An 18977-nucleotide genomic window follows, 5' to 3' on the forward strand; every position below is an offset into this window, starting at 1 on the left:
CTATTGTCTGTGTGAGAGGAAATGGGCTTTTTAGTCACTATTTTGCATGAATGAATAGCTGAGCAGCAGATAACCCCCCGTCCTTTCCGTGTGGCATGAGTACGAGAAGCTCTGGCCCTCAGTTTACCCGCCAGGTGTGTGTCCTTGGAGGTGAAGCTGGGTCCTTGGTCTGTTCTCTGGGTGGGCTCTGTGCTTGGCACAGGGACCTGCAGCAGCCAACTGCCCACCATGCCCTCCGTGGCACCTCGCCTGCACCAAGCCCTGTATTCGACGGAGAAATAAAATCAGTTGTCTCCATACTCTTGCTAATGCAGCGAGAATCTTCGCTTATCGAAGCGAGAGCTGGCCAGCAGCTGGAGGTGGTTTAACGGAAGGGTTTGCGTCGCCAGTCGGCACGGTCAGAAGGAACCGGTGCTTTATCAGGCCTGGGCACGCCAGGCCTCGGGCGTTGCGCCACGCGGGACGGAGTGGGCCGCGTGTGGGACCCTGATAGTGGTTACATGGCGGCTCCTTCCTTCTGCGGGACCCGGGCTTGACCTGTCTGTCTGACCCAGTTGCAGACGGGAGAACGTCCTAGATTCTGTGTGTTTGCGTCTGAAGTTCATGGGGTTAATGACCTCAGATTTTTCTGGGATGCATTTCTAGTGCCTTAAAAAGCCCCTGTCCCCCGCAAGTTGTCCTCAAAACCCATAGAAGAATCTGTTTAGATTCTTCCAAACAGACTAGAAGCAAATTTAAGGAGAGTCAGGTAGAACTTAGCGACCATCGCCACTCGCTCCACTTCCTGGCTGGGATGTGGGGGTCTCTGAGAATAAGACGGTATCTCACTCACAGTCTTATAAATATAGTTTTATTGCTATCAGAGAGGAAGGGAGAGGGAGAGATAGAAACATCAAGGATGAGAGAGAATCAGTGATCGGCTGCCTCCTGCACACCTCACACTGGGGATCCAGCCTGCAGTGCAGGCATGTGCCCTGCCCGGGAATGGAGCCCTGACCGCCTGGTTCATCGCGGACACCATTCTTGCTCACTACGAGTATCACTCCGTGTTGCTGCCTCTATAAGTTCAATTTCCAACTTTATAAAGCATTTTGGTGGTGATGTGATTTGGCTACAGAGTAGGCCTACACTGTGGTAGCTTTTCCATCTGAAACCTTATTACTCCACCCCGGCTGGCGTGGCTCGGTGGTCAGAGCACCAGCCCACACACTGAAGGGTCGTGGGTTCGATTCCCAGGCAAGGGCACGTGTCTGGTTGCAGGATCCCTTCCTGCCCTGGGTCGGAGTGCAGGCAGGAGGCAACCAGTGAACGTATCTCTCTCTCTCTCTCTCTCTCTCTCTCTCTCTCGCTCTCTGTGTGTCTCTTGCTCTCTAAGTGAAGGGAAGGACATTCCCCTCCCCGTCTTTACTTCCCTTCCACGCTCTCTAAAAAGCAGTGGAAAAAATACCCTCAGGTGAGCATTTACAATAGATAAATAAATAAATAAAACCTGACTGCCCCCCTAGAGCAGATGCGCTCCAGGTGGCATCGTAGGTAAACGTTCGCCACAGATACCTGCTGAGTAAATGATGCTTCGAGGTGAAAGGGGGTGACCCTGCCCACATTTCCTGTCGCCCTCCTGTCCGCTCTGAAGGTGGGCTCCAAGCCCAGAGTCAGCCAGCGCCTGCGACTCCACGCCCCGCCTCCCGATCGCCGGCCGCCCATCTCTCTGTCACTGATTCTAGCTCTGTCTCCTCCTTTCCTTTTCTACCAGGAAACGAGGCGCAGAAGCCCTGGACGGAATGGTACCCGATCACGCTGGTGGCCGCCCTGTGCCTCGCCTTTGTCTCCTCCCTGGCCTGCAGGACGTAGGTCTCCTCCGCGCTGGGTGCACCTTGGGCTGAGGTTGCCTGTTCACCCTCCGGTGGAATCCGCTGGGGCTCTTGTTGGGGGGGTGGTTGGGGGGGAGGGTATGGCACGTCCGTGTCATCGGGACCTCCCCTTCCGAGATGAGAGTGAAGCCGATCAGAGGCTGAGAAACACCAGCAGGTGACGCGCAGACGGGGCCACGGCACAGTGTGGCCTGCAGCCTTGACACCCCCCCACCCTCCTTTTAAATATCTTTTTATTGACTTCAGGGAGGAAGGGGGAGGGAGAGAGAGAAACGTCAATGATGAGAGAGAGTCATTGATCGGCTGCCTCCTGCATGCCTCCCACTGAGAATGGAGACCCCCGTCGATGGCCTGACCAGAATTCGAACCGTGATCCCCTGGTTCATAGGTCGATGCTCAACCACTGGCCAGGCGCCATTCTGTGTCTCTCGGGTGATGCGGACGCCGCCAGCGGCCTGCAGCCCCCGGGGTCTCCCACCATTACGGCCCCGTCGATGTTGGGGGTCTTGGCCAATGCAGATTTGAAGACACTGAACAGCAGGCCCTGCAGTCGGGAGGTCGGTGTGTAGCGCGACACTGCAGGGCCTCATCCCCCCTCGCTCTCTTCTCAGATGTCACGTGTGGACCAAGCTGTTTCCTCCAGTCCCAGGACCCAAAAGCCACGTTCAAGACTTCGCTGCCACGGTGAACTACGAGGTACGTCCAAGGTCCTTCCGCTGTGTGCCCCTGCCAGGGTCGGCCCCCAGGGTTCCCACACGTAAGGCGGGTCTTCCCAGGAGCCCGGGCCCTGGGCTGCAGGCGTCCCGCTTGGGCCGACGGCTTTGCTATGAACGTTCCTTCCCCGGCTCAGTCCTGCGTCCCTCACGGCCACGCTGGGATCCGCGTTGCCATCAGCCGTCTCTGACGGCCGTGGCCAGGCCTGCAGCCCCACGCGCTGCCTTTCGCGGCTGTGGAGGAAGAGGCGTGGAGGGCCCCGTGCCCGCTCAGCTCTAACACCACGGACCCGGGATTCTGCCGGGGTGTCCTCACGGGTCTGGTTTCTCGGAGGACCTTTTCCCGGTCCCTCGGCATAAACAGCCAGAGGGAAGGCGACTGATTTCTCCCGAGCGACGTGTTCTAGGTCCAGTCACCACTCAGGGTGCAGCTGGGCCACCGCGCACGGCCGCGGCTCGCTGATGGTTCCAGCATCCCTTGGGGGGGGGGGGAGCACTTCCCCCAGGGAATCATCTTGACGCCTTTGTTGAAAAGTAGTTGTTCAGCCCCAGCCAGTGTTGCTCAGTAGTTGGAGCACCAGCCCGTGCACCAAAGGGTTGCAGGTTCCATTCTTGGTCAAGGACGTGCCCCTGGGTTGCAGAGAGAGAGAGAGAGAGAGAGAGAGAGAGAGCAGGTAGAATTGGGAAAAGCCAGTACCACCTCTTGCTGTCTGCCCTGCAGCCCGGCTCTGCCCCTGGGCGGCCGTGGGAGCCAGTGGACAGCTGAGCACAGCTGGGCCACAGCTGGAAGTGCCTCAGCCTCTATCTCGAAAGGCAAAACCTGCCCGACCACTTTTGGGGCCTCGGCTGCCAGGACCGCAGGGGGAAGCACTGGGCTGGTGGGGAGGACGCCTCTGCCTGTACGGCTAGGCCCTGAGCGTGGCTGGCCCCAGGCCTCCCTGAGCCCCTTCTGCTTGTTCAGACCGAGTTAGAAACTGTAACATCAACGGGCAGGCACTTGGTCGGGGGAGAAAGGGGGTGAAAGAGGGAGGAGTTGGCCTTTGTCGTAAAACAGTCTTACTCTGCCCTGGCTGACCTGGTGCTCGGCTGGGACAGCATGGGCCCAGTACACTAGGTTGTGGGTTCGACCTGAGTCAGGGCACACACAGCAGCAGTCAGTGAATACCTAAAAGCCCTGGCTGGTCTTTCCCAGTGGATAGCGCGTTGGCCTACGGACCTTCCTCCCAGGTTCCATTCCCGGTCAGGGCACACGCCCGGGTTGTAGGCTCCATCCCCAGTAGGGGGCATGCAGGAGGCAGCCGATCGATGGTACCCTCTCATCATTGATGTTTCTAGCTCTCTCTCCCTCTCCGTTCCTCTCTGAAATCAATAAAATAAATACATAAGATAAAAAATATGGATACCTTCACTTAAAAAAACGAATGCATAAATAAGTGGAACAAGTCAATGTTTCTCCAAAATCAAGTTAAACCATCTTATTCTGAGCTTTCAGTTGGTTAGAGACGGTTCCCAGCCATCATTCGTTTCTGTGGTAGGAACAGAGGGTTCCCTCCGAAATCCAGGGACCGTGGACGATGGAAGGTGCGTGAGGCAGAGACCACGTCTGTGGCGGGTCACACACACCTGTGCCCGGCAGCGTTAGGCTGAATATGGCCTCTCAGGGGCCGTGTCATTTTTTATCGCAGATTTCCTAACTGGTATCAGTGTTACTTAAAATCACCAAAATGGGACGTAGCAAATGTGTCCTTGGGCAGGATACGATGGAGCTATTAAAAATGATGCAGCTAAAAAAAATAAAAAAAAAGAAAAAAGGGGTGCGGCCACGGCACACACCATAGAATGCAAGCGCCGTGGGGTGCTACCTGGGAAGGAGTCCGTTTGAGAAGCTGCTTCTGCTCTGACCTCCTAACTGCACAGATGAGTTTCCCGCAGGAAAGGGTGCTGAGGGCCCGGGGCTGTGTTTGGGGAGCGGGGGGCTGGGGGGTCTATCCGGGTATTGTTTTCTCTTCTTTCTACTTGATTTGCCACATTGTCTTCCCTGAACAGTTACTGTTTTTAGAAGCAAAACAGACTTGTGCCCCCCGCGCCACGAGGCTGGAAGGAGAGCTGAGAGGGGGTTTGTCTTGCAGAAATCTGGGTCGCGAGAGACAGAGAGCGAGGTCATCAGCTACGTGGAGGAGCCCGGGCTGGAGGTCCTGGAGGACTTGGTGTTCTGACGGGCGTGGGCCACCGGCAGCGAGGACTGCCTCCCGCTCAGAGGCACGGAGCTCCCCACACCGGCTGTCACTGCGGCCGGGCGGGCGGGTGCCGGGGGATGCGCCCTTCTCTGCGAGTCCACACAGCGCTGACCCCGAGGACAGAGACGCTATGGACCCGCTCCCTGCACAGAGCTGGACGCGGCGGCACAGGGCAGAGCCGAGGCCACGCGCTGTCTGGGGAGGAAGGCATCGTCGTCGTCAGACTGCGACAGGAAGCGCAGGGGCCACGGGGCCTGGCCATCGGCTCTTTCTGCAGACGTCGCGGCTCAGCGGTGACGCGCATGGCTGAGAGGAGCTGGGCTTTGGGAGAAAGTTCACGATTTTTTGTTCGTTTTTAAAAACTATGTTTTTACTGATTTTAGTGAGGAAGGGAGAGGGAGAGAGAGAAACATCCATGATGAGAGAGAAGCATGGATCGGCTGCCTCCTGCACGCCCCACACTGGGGCTCCAGCCCACAGCCCGGGCATGTGCCCTGACCGGGAATTGAACCCTGACTCATAGGTTGATGCTCACCCACTGAGCCACACGGCCGGGCAGAAAAAGGCATGTTTTGAGTGGCCACTGGCCTGTCATGGCCGGAGAGAGTGGACATTCACTGAACAGTAAATGCCCCCGTTGGCAAGTTGATTAGACACTGGCCCAGCCTCCCACCAGGACAGGTGGGCTGCACTCCCCCAGCCCAGAGCCTGGGTCACGGACCAGAACACACGGGGCTCCTCCTTCACGCCCCCCACTGAGGGCTGAGACCTGCCCCCCATCTCTCTCTCTCTCTCTCTCTCTCTCTCTCTCGCTGTTGGGATTCTCTGGTGCCTTGTGGAGGTGCGGGTGGGAGGTTCAGTTTGCCAACAGCTTGCCCATCACCCATCGTCCATCTGAGCCTCCTTGAAAAGCCTGGGGCCCTGGCTGTTTGCACAGGGGGGAGGGGAAGGGGGGGGGGAGGAAAGGGGGGAGGGGGAGGTGTGGTGGAGAAGCCCAGCTCACAGAGAACTCTGATTAAAAACCCAAACTTTTTCACAGCAAGAGACTCGTATGTGTCAGGACCATCTGCTGGTGGAATTAATAAACCGTAGGTGCTAATTGGCCAGGAAAACCAGCTCCCTGCCCGGGAGTGTGAACAGAACCAAGCACTCCTGACGGTGGGCGCGTGAGACCTAATTAGATTGGGGCCTGGCCTGTGCCTGGAGCCTTGGTGACAGCGACACAGCGACGGAGCAGCTACTCCTGGTCCCCAAACTGCACGCCAAGTTCCCGGCCACTGACTTCCTGAAAACCAGCCTGTTTCTGAGAATGTGCTATTGAACTTAAAGACGGTCTTGTCCCCCCCCACACCCCGCCTGGCGTGTTAGGAATAGACACGCGTGTACACGCGGCGCAGAACGAGAAATGTCAACATGAATGACGGCGGGTCATCTGAGCCGGCGAGCTGAACGGAGGTGTCTCCCGTCCCTCCGCGGCCCCCCGGCCCCCACGACCGCTCCATCTCCCCAGGACCCTGCAGCGGCTCACTGAGCTCTTCCCACCCACTTCCTTCCTGAAGGATCTGTGCCGTCTGTGGTGTCACCCCGTCCACAGCCCTTCACGACCCGTCACCTTCCCAACCAAGTCCCCTGTGACCAGCTGGTTGGGGCCCCGCAACCCACCCCTCCTCCCCTGGACAGCTGAGCGGCCTCTCTCGTGGGCCGCCCTCTGCCCTCCGCCCTCCGCCCTCGAGCCTCCGCCCGCACCTTCCTGGAAAAGCCTTCCAAGCTCTCCTCTTGCTGACATTTTATCTACAGACCCGGCCCTTTGCCCCAGGAGGCTCCCTCTGCCTCCCGTCCCTTTGGTTGGCGTCGAGGGTGGATTCTGACACTTACCCTGCTGCCCCGCACCCTCCTCGCTCACGGGAACAGGAACACCAGCATCCAGGACGGAGTCCTGTGGCCCCCGTGGCTTTGACCCCGGGAAGGACCAGCCGAGCTTCTCGGGAAACGCGGGGAGGCGCTGCGTGAACGGACAGAAGCGCCCCCAGGTCTCGCTGATCTGCACTAACGACAGCGGCGCCCAACGCACCCGCATGGCCATCACCTGCTGCGCCAGCGCCCGACCTTGCGGCGGCGTGGCCTGAGCTCCTCACGCTGCTTCTGTCCTTTGGTGGCTGCACGTTCTCTGGGAGGAAGGACAGGGGACACCTGGGAAGAGGTGACTCGGGGCTGGACGTTCTTCCCCGCCCGATGTAAACACCCGACAATGCCGGGCAGGAGAAGCCATCACCTGCCGGAGATCAGTGCCCATGGCAGTTCCCACGTCTGGGCTGGGAGAGCCCCGAGCTCACCTGGGACCGAGTCTGGGCTGGGGGAGCCCCGAGCTCACCTGGAACGAGACGTGTCACCGCGTCATCTGCTCCCGCAGGAGGAGCCGGGTGTCCGGAGGCTGTGCGGGCTCCGTAAGGCGGGACATGCAGAGGATCCCGTCATCTGGCAAAACAGAACTTCCTCGGACACGTTAATTACACGGGATCTCACACCAAACCAGGGGCTCGGGGGAAGCCCTCGGAAAGGCTAACTAGCCCGCCGGCGTGGCTCAGGGGTTGAGCATTGAGCTTTGAACCAGGAAGTCACCGTTTGATTCCAGTCGGGGCACGTGCACCGGTTGCTGGGTCAATCCTGAGTGTGGGGCGTGCAGGAGGCAGCCGGTCAATGATTCTCTCTCATCATTGATGCTTCTCTCTCTCCCTCTCAGAAATTAATGAAAATATATATTTTAAGAAAAAAGAGAAAAGGCTAACTAAGCAAAGCCGTTTCCCTGGCCCCCTCCGCGCCACTGGCCATGATCCCAAGTGATAGGACCCCCATACCCCGGGCGTGTTAACGGGGCCTCGGGCCTGGGACGTCCCCTCGGACAGCCAGGCCCAGAAAGTGTGCCGCTCAGAAAGTGTGCCGCAGCACCCCTTCTCCCATCTTCCTGAAGCGTCATCGCAATTTTCCTTGAGCAGATGGCCCTCCCGGTGCAGGCCTGGCGTGACCCAGGGCCTCCAGCCGGGGGACACCAAGTGACTGAGCAGTCTCTCCCAGAAATGCGGGCATCGAGCAGAGTGGCGTCGATATTGGAAAAAGAGCACGGCCGGCGTGGCTCCGTGGCTGAGCACTGACCCATGAACCAGGAGGTCATGGTTTGAGTCCCGGTCAGGGCACATGCCCAGGTTGTGGACTCCGGCCCCAGTAAGGGGCGTGCAGGAGGCTGCTGATTGGTGATTCTCTCTCATCATTGATGTTTCTCCCCTTTCCTCTCTGAAATCAATAAAATGTTAAAAAAATAAACTGGAAAAAGAGCTGATTTATCCCCACACAGGACCCCAACGACTTTCCTACGTCCCTGTGGCCTGAGTCCTTGGGGGCCTGGCCGTATTCTCACCAGGATGGCTACTCAGCACGTCCCTGGCTCCCGTGACCTAACTGCGTCCTCCTCCGTGCTCCCGGCGTTGGCCAGGGCTGCTTCTGTGGCTTGTCACCAGGGAACCCAGCCGGCGGCCGTGTGAGCTGCCAGGCAGACCCGATGGTGCGGGCGCCTCAGAGGCAGCTCCTAGCGCATCTTCGGCCCAGTCAGGCTCCACGAACCTGGGCCCCAACTCGTCATACCCTGGAGCTGAGAGATGGAAGGACTTTCAAGGCCCAACGTTAGATGCCGGGCCTTCTAGCGCTTTCCGCCACCTCTTGTGGGGGTGGTGATGGTCTTCCCGGGGGGGGGGCGGGGGGGTGCACCGGGCCGGGCAACTGAGGCAAAATGCTACTTCAAGAGCCCTTGGATCGATTCATCAAGGATTGTTTATTGCAAGGCACGGTGCTAGGCACGGTGGGGGTACATGGAAGAGAGCCAGCGCCCTGCCCCCGAGGAGCTCACAATCTGGGTGGGAGACAAAGGTACAGACAAGGACAGCTGGGCGACATACAGGAGGTCAGAGACAACCAGGCACAGTAACAGTTTCCCCGGGCGACCCGGTGCCGGTCCACCCGAGCGGGACCCGCCACGGCTTGAAGCTCATTCATCTCAAAGGACCGACGCGTGTGGGAGGCTGCACCACCCGCCCGGGACCCTCGGGACCCGGGGGAGGGGGGCCTGGGCATCTGGGGGAGAAGGGGGAGCGGGAAGGTTATTGCAGGAAGGGGCAGCCGTGTGACCCAAAGGCACCGAGGTGAGACCGGAGCAAGGGCGGGGGTGTGGCCAGGGTCCATGGTGGACAGGTTAGAAGATTTAAAAGGGCCTTAGATGCTCATATTTGGAGTTTATACTTTTTAACAAAACGGCAGGTCTCCGGGGATGAGCGATATGCCAGGCGTCGCTAACGGAGAGGACGGATTCGAGTTGGACCTTCGGGACGTTTATCTGAGGTTTTGACCCTCTACACCTGCACACGGGGCATGGACTGGTGTCTGCAGGGCTGTCACGTCCAAAGGGACAGCTTGGGGGCCGCTAGCGGTGGATCCTGCCGGAGACGGCGGAGCCCCTCTGTGACCTCAGTATGGCCGCCAGGGCGAGCTCACAGCTCCCGTCCGCAGGCAGGAAGAAGGCTCCCGAAGACAAGCATCTTTACAAACGACAGAATATTTATTAACAATAGCGTTAGAAAAAGAGTACATTTGCTGCTGGGTCACTGGGAAGTACCATCGACATGGGGGTGGGAACTACCTGGGTGGCTTCTTTTTTTTCATTCATTTTATTATTTTGTTGTTTTTTTTGTGTGTGTGTATATGTGTGTGATTTTAAATTTTGTTTTATTTAGAACAGAGAAGTAACCATATCCAACTAAGGAAGGAACACAGCTTGAAACACTGAACAATATTTTCCCTGTTGCCACCCTAGTTTTTACACAAGTGGAATCCTGATTATGACTATTGGATCAGTAGAGCGAGAAGGTTGAAAAGTCAACGTACGTTCTCCATCAGGCAAAGACGGGCAGGTGGCAGGCAAACCTGAGCTCTCTGAGGAAGGAGAGGTGGCAGCCTGCGTACATGGGAAAGTGTGTGTAGGAAATGTCACTGCCTTTTAGATGCACTGGTCCACCAGATTCAGTTACAAAACCTCCCCCGTTATAACAAATAGGCCTTCCATCGGAATGTGGTTTTGTTGCTACTGCCATTTCCCGACGTGTGACTGTAAGACGTGGAAGGTAAAGCGTAGAAAGCAACTAGGCTACGGGCTGCACACCAGGAGCTCCTGAGAGCTCCACACCGTCCCACCCCCCACCTTTTACGGAGTCTTAGGAAAGAGCCGCCGCAGCAGCTGTTCGCTGAAAGGGAAGTCTGCCCGATCCAGACACAGCTCTGACTTTAAAGACAGACATATTCTATATAAGAAATTCCGGAAAGAATGGTGAATCTGTGACCAGAGAGCTACCCTTGTTTAAAAAAATGTACATTCAAACAGATACAGTGAAAGATAGTAAACATATCTCTTAGCCTCTGAAAGATGGGGCTGCTATGGTAACTTTTGGTCTGAGTTACTACAGGAGATGCGACTTCAAATGCAACGTCTAAGGTAAGGCTGCTACAGAGACGATGCTAACAAGGTGAGTGGGGAGAGTCTTGGGGTCCATGCTAAGTTCAGGGTGAGTATTGCACATGGGACCTCTCGGGGAAGGAGTTCAGGTGTTGGAATTGCAGCCGTTCCCGAAACCATCTCAAGGAAATGCACCCCAGGCGGAAGGACCTACTGTACATGTCCAAGGCCCCATCCAGCCTGCTCGCCATGGAGGGGGCCCCTACGGCGCAGCCCGGAGCCACCCACCGGCCTCCGGCGCCGGCCCCGCCGTCCTTGTCAAACTGCACGTCATTTGCAATAGACTGACCGAGGTGGGGTTCACACTCTGTCTTTTAAAGAAAACATTTTCAACCAATAGTTGCATGAGTGTGGCGCCCATCGCATTTTATAGCCGAGGAAAAAAAATTAATATCTACATTTCATGTTAACTTTAAAAAATTCTATAAAACACTAAATATATAATAAAAAATATGCATATAAGGACATATGTAAACTGCTTTGGTAACATCGTATTACAGATGTCTTCAGTGCACTGCGGAGTTTCCGGAGAAACTGCGGACAAAGCGAGACTTGCTTTGCGGAAGTTCTGTGTGGAATGCCATTCCTACAGAAGCAAAGAACATTTTTCTTTCCAGTAATAAGATGTACTCGAACAACAAGGTTACTTAGTACTGGGTGTCTTCAGGACAACGCGCTCAGGTTGCTCAGGTCACAGACAGCGAGTCCTGCGGGGGCGGTCGTCATAAGCTGGACCGGGCCGTGAGCGAGAGCATGAGGGTGCTGAGCGCCGACAGCGTGCAGGCGTTGGAGGTGGAGGGCCCCGCGCCCCCGCCCCGGGCGTAGGCATCTGCGGAGAGAGAACGCGGTCACTGAACAGCACCGCCCGGACTGCCACGGGGAGCGAGGCCACGTGGCTCCAGACACCGGAGAACTGCTGATTCTACTGCAAAGGACCCGGCCTGGTGACTTTAACATCAGCTCGGTGACTGTCTTTTGCATGAAACTGCCTGAGGCCAGCAGACCTCAGTGGTCAGGGCAGGGGAGGGTGTTTTTGCCACATGTCTTTCTTCGGGGCTGACTCCGCTGAGGCCCCGCCCCCCTGTGCAGGCCTGGGGAGCAGGCAGGTGGGGAGCAGGCAGGCTTGGGGGAGCAGGCAGGTGGGGAGCAGACAGGCTTTGGGGAGCAGGCAGGTGGAGAGCAGGCAGGTGGGGAGCAGACAGGCTTTGGGGAGCAGGCAGGTGGAGAGCAGGCAGGTGGGGAGCAGACAGGCTTTGGGGAGCAGGCAGGTGGAGAGCAGGCAGGTGGGGAGCAGACAGGCTTTGGGGAGCAGGCAGGTGGAGAGCAGGCAGGTGGGGAGCAGACAGGCTTTGGGGAGCAGGCAGGTGGAGAGCAGGCAGGTGGGGAGCAGGCATGTGGGGAGCAGGCAGGCCCGGGGAGCAGGCTGGGGAGCAGGGGAACGCGTGCTCACTTGTCATCTTTGGGATGCGGATCTGCTGGCTGGCGCTGCCGTCCCCCCCGTCGCTGACGGGCCTGATTTCTATGATGTAATCTTCACCCAGAGGCAAGGAGAGCTCCACCGACGTCTGGTTTGTTTCGATGACAGACGTGCGGCTCTGTCGGCTCCATCGGTACAAGACCTGCTGACGCAGAAGAACAGGCGTCACCTGCTGCCTCCCGGGGCCCGCCCGGCGACGATGAGCGTCGTTTCCTTGCTGGCACCAGGGATGTGCTGGGACACATCTGGGAGGCGCATGTGCAGACGGGGCCCCTCTGCCGCTACCCTGTCCTTGTGGGGAGAGTTTAAAGGAGGCCGCGGGGGGCAGGGGAGGGGGAGTGTGAGGCTCCCGGCGTGCTATGTAGCCTCCTGTCACCTCCGGAAGGCCCCATGGACACACCTGGAAACGTGATTTCCTCTGAGGATGTCCAGGGCTCGCTCACACCCGGGGACTTTAGCATCAAAACAGACTTGGCTGCTGTGTGACCATGACCCACTGACTTGACCTCTCTGAGCCTGTTCCCTCCTCTGTGAAATGGGACAATACTAGCCAGAGGGTTTTCAGCTGGAGCCACTTGTCTCCAGTCACACAGTGTAATTCAGAGTCTTTGGCTGAAAGCATTGAACCCCAACTATTAATTCTGATGTGTGTGTGTAACATACGAATGTAAGTGCACGTGCCGATAGAGTCAAGGCCATCTTGGTTTACAAGGAGTGAGGAAGCGTGTGTGAGAATGCAGGGCGGGGCAAATGTGGGTTTACAGTTGTGAGCCCAAGACACGAAACACAGTCTATCTTGTATTATTATTTATTAACGATGGCGATATTTTCTGTACTAACAAGGACAGACTGCACTGGGGGCCTGGCTCACAGGACTGTGTAAGCAGCACCCAGGGAGGCTGGGAGGGAGCAGGTGTGGGGATGTACTTGGCAGAGGTTAAAGCAGGGGCGGGCGGGATGTGATTAGTGCTGTGAGTCCTGGGGAGACGGGGCACGTCAGCACCTGGACAGGGTCTCTGAAAGGCCAGGCCACCCCCCTTTCCTCCATGGGACCCCTTTATGAGCTACAGAGAAGGAGAGGTGTCAGGGGGCAGTCATTGTCCCTCCGGAAGTGTCTGTAGCTTGCAACCACCCCTCATGTGTCTGGCTCTCCTTCTTGTCCCCTCCTCCCCTGTGAGTGAATCTGAGCTGGTGGCTCATCTGATGAGCCAGCGGCAGGGATGACCGGGGACCTGCGTGGAGGCCTGGGGACCCAGCTCCCTGAGAACCCCACCTGCCTGGCGCGCTGCCTGCTTGGCCCAGTTGCCACGGACTCTTTACCAAACTCAGACCAAACCACAGGGGGCAGAGGTTCCTAGAGTCCGGGAGAGCGTGTCAGGGATGTGGTCAGGGACGTGGCTCCCCCGGCCCCGCTGCCTCGTGGGACGAGACCGTCCCCACTCGCCACCCACCTTGTAGCCTCTCACGTCCGACTCGTTCTCCAGCGCCTTCACCTGGTCCCAGTTCAGGACGATTTTGGAGTCGGATGAATTCCACACCACGTTCCCGGGGGCTTGGCTGGGCGCTAGGAAGAGAGGAAGGTAGACGCGGTCAGACTGCTCGGCCCCAGTGGATGCTGAGGGTTCGCGAGCAGAGGCATTTAATGGGCTGCTGCACTAACATGTGTCTTCAAGGTCCCTAAACGACACACAGCAACACAAATGGAAAAAGATGCAGTTGGGCCCTGGCCGGTGTGGCTCAGTGGCCAGAGCATTAGCCTGGGCACTGCAGGGTCCCGGATTCCCTTCCAGTCAAGAGCACATGCCTGGGTTGCGGGCTCGATCCCCAGTAGGGGGCGTGCAAGAGGCAGCCGATTCATGATTCTCTCTCATCATTGATGTTTCTCTCTCTCTCCCTCTCTGAAATCAATACAAACTATTTCAAAAATAATAAGGGAGGAGGATAGGAAGCCTATACAAAAGAAAAAGGAAAAAGATTCAGTTGGTCGCCTAACATTTAGAGCTAAACGCAGCGGCCTTCCCAGCGAGTGGAGAAGCACGCCTCTCCCACCCTCCGAGTTCTGCTCGGTGTCCGAAGGCTCCCACAATGCTCAGGGGGTCTGACCCACGCAGTGACGCCATGGGCATGCGGACGATCACTGGAGGCGGGCTGGGGGTGGGCGTGGGTGCCTCTGAGGAATCCCTAGGGCATTCTGAGCGTACGGGGCTTTCTGGTGGTCACGTTGACGGTGGCGCTGGAGGGGCCGGTCCCGGCCGTATTGTAAGCCTTGACCGCTAAGTGGTACAGCGCGCTGCCTTGCAGGTTGGTGATTTTCGTGGAGGTCTGATTTCCGAAGGTTCGTATTTTCCTAGCATTTTCCTCCTTGTCATCATGCCTCCAGTATTTAACCTGAGGAGATAAAAAAGGGGGACCTTGGAAATCACCGATGGGGGCTATTTCCATGGTCCTCTGGTTATATACAATCAGGTGACAATTATATTTTATAATTAACTCCTTCATAAGAATATATCTATTTTATCCGCACCCCAGGATATGTTTATTGATTTAGCAGGGGTGGGGAAGGTCCGGCCTGCGGGCCGTATAAGGCCCGTGAAATCATTTGGTCGGGCCCTGCCAAGGTGTTAGTGGTGAGTTAATGACATGTTTGACCACGCTGAGAGCACGCTAAGTTTTCAGTTGATAGTTTTGTGTGGCCCACGAATGATGTGATAAATGTCCAAATGGCCCTTGGCAGGAAAAAGGTTCCCCATGTCTGAAGAGAGAAGTGGGGGGTGGGGCGGGGGAGACGGGGGACATCATTGTGGGAGAGAAACATCCTGCATCTGCCCCGCCTGGGCTTTGAACCTGCGACCTTTTGGTGTGTGGACGACGCTCCAACCAACTGCGCCTCCGGCCAGGGCCCCGGGCACTGTGTTTTGTGACACAGGTTCCTGTGACGGAGCGGGTTTTCTCTAAGGACCCAGCGCTCTGTGCCTGGAGACTCCCCGCGGCAGGACGGGGGGGGGGGCCCCTTTGCTCCTAAGCTCGCGGTGAGACGGCGAATTGGAACAACCACGTTGGCCCCTTCTCCCTTTTCCTCTCCCTTTGCCTTGAGCCCCAGTGACCCCAGGGACATCGGAGGTCCCAGCTCATCTGTCGGAGCATCGGGCAGATGCCCGGGCCTGCGTGTGCCTGAGACACACCTCGGAGTGCTCCCGGGAGCCGCGGTCTCGCGAGGAGCGTCCTCCCCTCCATCCCCCCATGAGTGCTCCGTGAGAAGCCAGGCCCAGGACGAAGGCCTCTGCGTGGGAGTGGGCCTGGGGGATCGCTGGAAGGGGGGGTCTCTTTCCCAGACCCAAGTCCCCGTCCCTGCTGACCTCGTAGCCCTGTATCCGTCCCCGGTTCCTCTCCGGGGGGGAGGCCCAGACCACCTCAACGTCCGTGGCGGAGAGGCTCCTGGCAGAGATGCTGGCGGGCGGCCGGGTGGGCTCTGCAAGGAGATGGGAAGAGGTGTTGCCCATCAGCTGCATGGGGACCGGCTTCCAGACACGCGTGGGCGGACAGGGTGCCAGGAAGCCGTGGCTGCAGAGCCCTGGGGAGGAGGAGTGGGAGGGGCGGGGAGAGAAGGTGCTGGACAGCCAGCCCATTTTTCACGTTACACTTCCCTCAAATCAGGACGGGCCTTCACTGAAGGGCAGTGCCCGACGGGTTGCGTGTCCCCCATCAGCCCCCCGCATTGAGACGGGCCGTCCGGGCCACGCAGCCGTACCTTCCTCTGCCGAGTACACCACTGTGATGGGGCTGAAGGGGCCCTCCCCTTTGTTGTTGTAGACGCCCACCCGGACCTCGAAGGGGGAGAAGGGGCGCACGCTCTCGTTCCGGAACACGTATCTGCAGGCGTCGGCCGAGGCCAGCACGGTCAGCATCCAGATGACGGTGCCGTGGGGCCGGAAGGCCACCACGTAGCCGAAGCCCCGGCCGTTCTGCAGCTCCTCCGGCACCGTCTGGGGGTGGTTGCAAAAATTCAAGTCTTCCTCTTTTCAGCACAGGTGCTGAAAAGACAAAAAATAATTTCAGTGGGTATTTATAATCCATTAGCTCCTCCGGCACCGTCTGGGGGGGCGGGGAGGGGGCGTCACAGGGATCCCCGCCAGATGCTGAAGTTCCCTGCCTGCCGCACCCGCCCAGCCCTCCCGCCTGTGTTCTTCCCGCCGGACTGACTGTGGGCTCCGTCGAGGGTCTGAAATCGAGGCCTGCGGCCAGTCTGCCTGAGGAACTCCTGAGGACGGAGCAGGGCAAAGCGCTCGACAAAAATCTGCCGCACAGCCCGGCCGCGCGGCTCAGGGGTTGAGCATCGACCCATGATCCAGGTCACGGTGGTTCGATTCCCGGTCAGGGCACCGGCCGGGGTTGTGGGCTCCGTCCCCAGCGTGGGGCGTACAGGAGGCAGCCGATCAGTGATTCTCCTCATCATGGATGTTTCTGTCTCTCTCTCCCTCTCCCTGCCTCTCCCAAATCAAGAAAAATATATTATTTTTTAAAAATGTAATGCAACAGCTGATGGGCCAGCGCCTTGTCCCGCCGGCCGGGAGCTACGAGAGGGAGGTTTGCACACGGTGGGCTTTGGCCGTTGAGCAGCGGAGGCACCTTCCAGCGAGGCGTCCGCGGAGGAGAGAATAGCCGGCCGGACCACCGCCTGCCCCTCCGCGTGGCACTCACCTCCCAGGTGATCACCAGCTCCGACTTGCTGCCTCCACCGCCACTGACGTTGGCTGGGGTGACTTCGGGGACTGTGCGGGGACAAGGCACAGGTCACGTCAGGGGGCAAAGGGCAAATCCCTGCCAACAAGCACTCGGGGCCCCGCCTGTCTCCTGAGGTCAGAGGCCCTGTGCCCAGGGGCCCAACCATCACCCGAGGAAGCGAGACGCACAAGGAAGCTGCTGCCCATCAGGTGCAGGCGCGTGTGACAGGCTCCCCCGCCGGCCCCTCCCCGAGCCCGGGGCTGAGGGGGATGGGGAAGGCCTGAGGGCTGGTTCAAGGCGTGGGGGGCGTTTATTAACCTTGGGGAGGCACACATGGCGGCGGGGGGGAGATGGAGGGTGTATCCGGGGGTCTGCAGAGGGCTGCTGGGGCAGGTCGGGTGGGCGAGCTCTCGAGGAGGGTGAGCGTGGGCTGGGTGGAGGGAAGTGTGGGCAGAGGCGCCCCGGCTCCCGTGCTTCGCCTCTTTGAGCCCCGTTTTCTCTGTGAAAGAGGGGGATGATGCGAGCCTCCTCGGGACAGGGGAGGGCTGGCTGCAGTCACACCGAGGGGAGGCACGGATTGGCTGTTGTCCTCAGGCAAACGAGAGACACGGACAGGGTGTGGGGGTGTCTGGCTGGCGTGTAGCTGGCGACTGGGACTTGTTTATAGTCGATGACACCCATCGAATGGACTTTGTCCAAGTGTGGGGTCCCAGTTCCCCTTTGTTTAAGGTCCCTGTGATCCCTTCAACAGCGGGGGGTTGCTCATCTCAGTGGGGACCCCCACAGATCAGGCCCTGTGTGTGAGGGAAGTTAAGGTACAAGTGACCCAGACGAGTACACGTCCCTCCCTCCCTGTGGTCACGGAAGCTGCAGACATGAGGTGTGTGTGTGGGGGGGCGGGGCAGGCGAAACTGCCGACTGGGTCCTGGGTGCCCCGACCCCAGCTCCTGGGGTGGCTTAAGCCCTAAGGAAATGGGACTGGGCTTCTGTGAACAACTCCCTCTTTGCTGCTGGTGATGTCTGAGTTGATTCACTTGCAGCGTGGGATGTGCCTTAAAAAGACAGCTCCTGGCCCGGCAGGCGTGGCTCAGTGGGCAAACGTGGACCTATGAACCAGGAGGTGAGGGTTCAATTCCCGGTCAGGGCACAGGCCTGGGTTGTGGGTTCAGTCCCCAGTGTGGGGTGTGCAGCAGGCAGCCGATCAGTGATTCTCTCTCATTGTTGATGTCTCTCTCTCTCTCTCTCTCTCTCTCTCTCCCCTCTTCTTCCTCTCTAAGTCAATAAAGATATATTAAGAAAAAGAAGACAGCACCCGGCAGGGGGTGTTGGTGACAGAGGCTGATGAGGAAGAGCTGGCGTCAGGGGCTCAGCACAGCGTCCGCACGGGGACCTGGTGAGGGGACTGAGCTCCTGGTGGGAGCCCGCTGACCGTCCTGACCGTGGGGGAGGGTGAGGGGACTGAGCTCCTGGTGGGAGCCCGCTGACCGTCCTGACCGTGGGGGAGGGTGAGGGGACTGAGCTCCTGGTGGGAGCCCGCTGACCGTCCTGACCGTGGGGGAGGGTGAGGGGACTGAGCTCCTGGTGGGAGCCCGCTGACCGTCCTGACCGTGGGGGAGGGTGAGGGGACTGAGCTCCTGGTGGGAGCCCGCTGACCGTCCTGACCGTGGGGGAGGGTGAGGGGACTGAGCTCCTGGTGGGAGCCCGCTGACCGTCCTGACCGTGGGGGAGGGTGAGGGGACTGAGCTCCTGGTGGGAGCCCGCTGACCGTCCTGACCGTGGGGGAGGGTGAGGGGACTGAGCTCCTGGTGGGAGCCCGCTGACCGTCCTGACCGTGGGGGAGGGTGAGGGGACTGAGCTCCTGGTGGGAGCCCGCTGACCGTCCTGACCGTGGGGGAGGGTGAGGGGACTGAGCTCCTGGTGGGAGCCCGCTGACCGTCCTGACCGTGGGGGAGGGTGAGGGGACTGAGCTCCTGGTGGGAGCCCGCTGACCGTCCTGACCGTGGGGGAGGGTGAGGGGACTGAGCTCCTGGTGGGAGCCCGCTGACCGTCCTGACCGTGGGGGAGGGTGAGGGGACTGAGCTCCTGGTGGGAGCCCGCTGACCGTCCTGACCGTGGGGGAGGGTGAGGGGACTGAGCTCCTGGTGGGAGCCCGCTGACCGTCCTGACCGTGGGGGAGGGTGAGGGGACTGAGCTCCTGGTGGGAGCCCGCTGACCGTCCTGACCGTGGGGGAGGGTGAGGGGACTCAGCTCCTGGTGGGAGCCCGCTGACCGTCCTGACCGTGGGGGAGGGTGAGGAGGACTCAGCTCCTGGTTGGAGCCCGCTGTGGGCAGCTGGGCAGCAGGGCTGCCGGCTGAGGTCTGACTGCAGGGGAGGGTGCGCTCAGAGGGTCCGAGGGCTGGTGC

The 18977-nt window shown here is 59.1% G+C and overlaps 2 protein-coding genes across 2 annotated transcripts in view; one reads left to right on the forward strand and one right to left on the reverse strand.

Annotated features, from left to right (window-relative positions):
- IL5RA (interleukin 5 receptor subunit alpha) overlaps nt 1-5081 on the forward strand; it is a 14740-nt gene extending 9659 nt beyond the window's left edge. The window contains exons 8-10 of the mRNA XM_015568306.1: nt 1754-1847; nt 2483-2567; nt 4714-5081. Coding sequence (XP_015423792.1) covers nt 1754-1847; nt 2483-2567; nt 4714-4800 — 266 coding nt within the window. The 3' untranslated portion in view covers nt 4801-5081. The remainder of the gene's footprint in view (nt 1-1753; nt 1848-2482; nt 2568-4713) is intronic.
- A 3546-nt stretch (nt 5082-8627) lies between these two features.
- The window catches only part of CNTN4 (contactin 4), a 332854-nt gene continuing 322504 nt past the window's right edge, over nt 8628-18977 (reverse strand). Inside the window, exons 17-23 of the mRNA XM_015568361.1 lie at nt 16551-16640; nt 15601-15835; nt 15209-15321; nt 14054-14240; nt 13304-13416; nt 11826-11994; nt 8628-11204 (exon numbers count right to left, since the gene is read on the reverse strand). Coding sequence (XP_015423847.1) covers nt 11098-11204; nt 11826-11994; nt 13304-13416; nt 14054-14240; nt 15209-15321; nt 15601-15835; nt 16551-16640 — 1014 coding nt within the window. The 3' untranslated portion in view covers nt 8628-11097. The remainder of the gene's footprint in view (nt 11205-11825; nt 11995-13303; nt 13417-14053; nt 14241-15208; nt 15322-15600; nt 15836-16550; nt 16641-18977) is intronic.

Source organism: Myotis davidii, unplaced genomic scaffold, assembly GCF_000327345.1.
Source record: "Myotis davidii unplaced genomic scaffold, ASM32734v1 scaffold663, whole genome shotgun sequence".
NCBI classification, from domain to species: Eukaryota; Metazoa; Chordata; class Mammalia; order Chiroptera; family Vespertilionidae; genus Myotis; species Myotis davidii.